This window comes from Astatotilapia calliptera, chromosome 1, assembly GCF_964374335.1.
Source record: "Astatotilapia calliptera chromosome 1, fAstCal68.1, whole genome shotgun sequence".
In the NCBI taxonomy this organism is placed as follows: domain Eukaryota; kingdom Metazoa; phylum Chordata; class Actinopteri; order Cichliformes; family Cichlidae; genus Astatotilapia; species Astatotilapia calliptera.
The window spans coordinates 40,344,601-40,348,508 of record NC_137422.1 but is presented as its reverse complement, the minus strand read 5'-3'; the positions used below and the strand labels follow the sequence as shown (position 1 = coordinate 40,348,508).

The 3,908-nt window shown below is 43.8% G+C and overlaps 1 protein-coding gene across 1 annotated transcript; it reads right to left on the bottom strand.

Annotated features, from left to right (window-relative positions):
* Positions 1–729: 729 nt before the first annotated feature.
* On the bottom strand, positions 730–3,382 carry tssk6 (testis-specific serine kinase 6). Its single transcript, XM_026174304.2, has 2 exons — positions 3,131–3,382; positions 730–1,543 (listed from the first exon to the last, which is right to left on the bottom strand). The coding sequence occupies exons 1-2, from the start codon at positions 3,380–3,382 to the stop codon at positions 869–871; spliced, it is 927 nt and encodes a 308-aa protein (XP_026030089.1). The 3' UTR covers positions 730–868.
* Positions 3,383–3,908: the final 526 nt, after the last annotated feature.

Genomic DNA, 3,908 nt, shown 5'->3' with positions numbered 1-3,908 from the left:
TACATAAACGAAAGTTCCTCATGAAAGTGCAATCTAACATTCTAGCTTTAACCTCTCTGCAGCTTTTTGCTTCAGGTTTCATCTTTTGGCTTTTGTGCAGTTTTGAGGAGTGTTGCAAACTCTGTCTGGATTTCTCTGTGGACCTATCACAGCTCCACACTGTAACTTCCTGTTTGACATGGTTTTGGTGCATTGGCTCAGGAGCTTCGGTGAAGACGAGATGTTAGCTTCTCTTTGGTTGTAGTTTAACTGAAGCTAGTTTAAGATAAATCTGATGCTCTGCTTCTCTGGATTCAAATGCAGGCTCCACTCTGCTTTATTGATGATGTCTTTCATTCCCTCAGAGTGATCAGATTCAGGTGGACGTTAGAGGAACTGCAGTTTTGGTATTTAATTTCAGCTCTGCTGGTGTAATGGTGATTACGTCCATCTTCTATATACAGTCTGTGACTTATTTCAACTACCTTAACTGACAGGAAGTCCACCCTTCTGTTTGCAGGCATCAGGGCCTGTGTGTTAACCAGCCGAGATAGTCCTGATCAGCCAAAACACTAAAAACAATACCGGCTAAATCCATCTTTCATATAAATGTCTTTAATGTGTCCTGTTTAATGTAATACTTGCAGCCTGTTTTATGCCTGGCAGGTCTTCCTGATGTGTGGAAACTCAGAAGAATCAGAATCTTTATTGTGCTTTCAAACAATGAAAACTGTATGCAAATGTGTTCAGTACAAGTGAAAAGAAAACTTTTAAGAGACAGAAGTATATATGTACAATAAATTAAAAAAACAAAACAACAAAAAGCTGCACCTGGTTAGAGAAGGTTTATTTATTCAGTGTTTCACAGACTCCAGATGTTCATGTGAGGTTATCTGTCTGTGCGTGGAGCTGACGGTCCTTCCTCTGCATCCCAGCTGCTTCCTACAGGTGGCGTCGCTGCAGCAGATGTGGAGGCCCTGTCACACTTCTCCACCGGTTCCTTTGATACCCAGGCGCTCGCTAATATGTCGCTGACCTTCAGCCGCTGCTCCACGATGGGGTGCAGAATTCTTCGGATCAGGTCTTTAGCCTCTGGGGAAACTGGAGGATCCTTCGGAAAGTTAAAGCGGCGTTTCTTCTGAAGCTGCGCCTGCTTTTTAACGTTGGAGCAGTTAAAGGGCACCGAGCCGTACAGCATCATGTAGAGCACAACGCCCATGCTCCACACATCTGACACTTTGGGGTCGTAAGGAATACTGTGCAGAACCTCTGGGGCTGCGTACAACGACGTCCCGCAGAAGGTTCTGCTCAGCACGACCCGACCGTCCACATACGTCAGCGTCTTGCTTAAACCAAAGTCGCCCACTTTGAGGTTGTACTTTGCATCCAGGAACAGGTTTTCACATTTCAGGTCTCTATGGGCCACGTTCCTGCTGTGAAGATACTCCACTGCCCTGCACAGCTGGGAGAAAAGCTTGTGGCTGAAGCGCTCTGGTAAGGCCAGTTTGCTGTTGATGTAATTTAGGAGGTCTCCTTTGACACAGAGCTCCATCACCATGTAGACCTGCGACATGGAAGCATACAGAGAAATAAATCCAGAAATTCTCGTCTAACAACACAAGCGGTGACCATCAGGTGACCCAGCGCGCTCATTTATGACCCTAATCGTATTATTTCAGCTCGCTATCATCAAACAAGCCTGATGCGTCAGAGGTGCAAGCGTGCTCCGACGCTCCACAGACAGACACCCTCATCAGGCCTCCATTATACTGACAATTCGTTATTAGATGGAGAGCGTGAAGGTCGGCGTGGACGTCTGCGTGCCTGCTAGTCTTCTGAGACTTTACATTACAAAGCATCAACTCAAAGAAGTATAAGAAGGATGAGTCTCCAGCTGTCTGTATCAGAGTGTAGGTGAGACTAAAGCAGGCGGGGAGGGTATCAGGGCCATAATTTCCATTTATTGGGTGAGAAACCATATTTTACAACTTAAATAGATAACAGAAATGGCTTCCTAATGAATCACTTGTCCCAACTAATCAGCAAAGATCACAGTTAGTGACATTTTGCTCCTGACCCACTTCCACACTCGTGGTCGTAACATCAACACTAACCGAGGTAAGCTGATGAAACCCGTCCATCAGTAGTTGGTCTAAATGTTGATCGGTGTTGTTTGTGTTGGATTTCTAGTAATTACTTGTTATTAGACATGTAGCAGATGCATCGAGTGAGCTATACTCGTGTAGCCATATTATAAACATAGAACAGTGGTGGCCAGCTTTAATAATCAAAAGTATGAGCCATGCAATAAGAATTAAAACTAATGCCTGAGATGATGAACCACGCAGGAATCCCTGCAGTTCCTCTAATGTCCAGCAGAGGCAGCAGTGAGTCAGTCCCCATAGACTCCCATATTAAAACTTTACAGCAGAAGTAACCATGTTTGCAGCCTGATACACAAACTGTTCTGATCTCTGTAGATAACTTCACCTTCAGAACAACTACAGGCAGAAGGTTTATATAACTCCCGTTTTAAAATCGTATTAAGACTTAAAGTCTGCCATTTTAGGGGCGTGGCCTCTTTGACAGACAGATGGATGGCGACACAGGAGGCTGTAGCTGGTGGCTACAGCCTCCTGTGTCGTTATTTGCGAATCAAGAATCAGCAAATAACGGCAGTAAGAGAAGCTTTAGGTTAATTATCTTAAAATAGTTTTGGATTAAAGACGACTTGGATTGATTATATTTTAACTCCTGTGTCTTTTGCAGTAAATACAAACTAATAAGCAGTCAGACATGTTGCATCCATGCAAAGCATCTGTGAATGTGACCGTGAGCAGACACTGGCAGGCTCTGTGAGGTTATCGTACTAACAGACTGTCCAGGAAGTCTGCGCTCCAGTTTGAGTGAAATTTGAGGATTTTATTTGGATCTTACTGAGCTCTAATTAGCTGAACACTCAGCACTCCCCCCACTCGTCCAAATCTGGTCATTTCTTGCTCCAAAACCCAAGAAGTTAAGTGTTTACTGACCAGAGGAGTCGCCCCCTGCTGGTCACTAGAATAAACCACGACCTTTACTTGTTTGTGCTGTCTTTGTAGCAGCAGAGCTCAGCGTGACGCTAAAACAGCAGAGAGCACGAATGTCTTACCGTTCCTTTGGGCGACTCAAAGATCTCGTGAGTCTTAACGATGTTGGGATGATCCAAAGTTTCCAGGACGCCTTTTTCATGAGGAAGGAACTTTTCAATGTAAACAGAGGTGCATTTACTTATGTCAGTGACTTTTATGGCGACCATTTTTTTCATCTGGGTTGAGTATGCTTTCACAACTTCACCGAACATGCCTTGTCCCAGTCTGCCCTTATACTGGTAACCACGACTCTCCATGAAGCGTTTGTCCATGGTGGCTGTGGCTGCAGAGTTAGCTGTGACTCTATGATGCCGGTTTAGTTTTCAGTGAACTGCCTTTATGACATCACTTTCTAGAACACCTGATTCTTAGAACTTTCCAGTCACATGACAGAGGAACCAAGAGCAGAAATAACAAACTTAATTATAACAGGTTGTGTTTGAGTATCGGAGGGTCTGTTTGACCTTGGGGTGGATTAGATGTGATGCCCACTGATGGGAAGACTTTTTTTTATAGCTCAAACTAAACCAACCGTCTGATGAGCAGCACGTTACTTAGACTCTTACTCCTATGGAAGCAGTCGGTGTGACGGCAGAGACTCGTGTGAAAACTTTATCGTTCATGTCACTGTATTTATAGAGCTATGATATAACAGCTGTGTCACTGTTAACAATGAAAAACTAAACTCTACATATCATCCTGTTACAATATATGTTCAGATGATCAGAGTACTGGTAATCAGTGTTGGTCAAGTTACTTGAAAAAAGTAATCAGTAACTAATTACTGATTACTTCCCC

Bases quoted from the DNA above. Each gene is read 5' to 3' on its own strand.
- tssk6 (XM_026174304.2), bottom strand. From the start codon at position 3,382: ATGGACAAACGCTTCATGGAGAGTCGTGGTTACCAGTATAAGGGCAGA. The intron at 1,544-3,130 runs GTAAGACATTCG...TCCATGTCGCAG, and splicing joins TTGAGTCGCCCAAAGGAACG to GTCTACATGGTGATGGAGCT.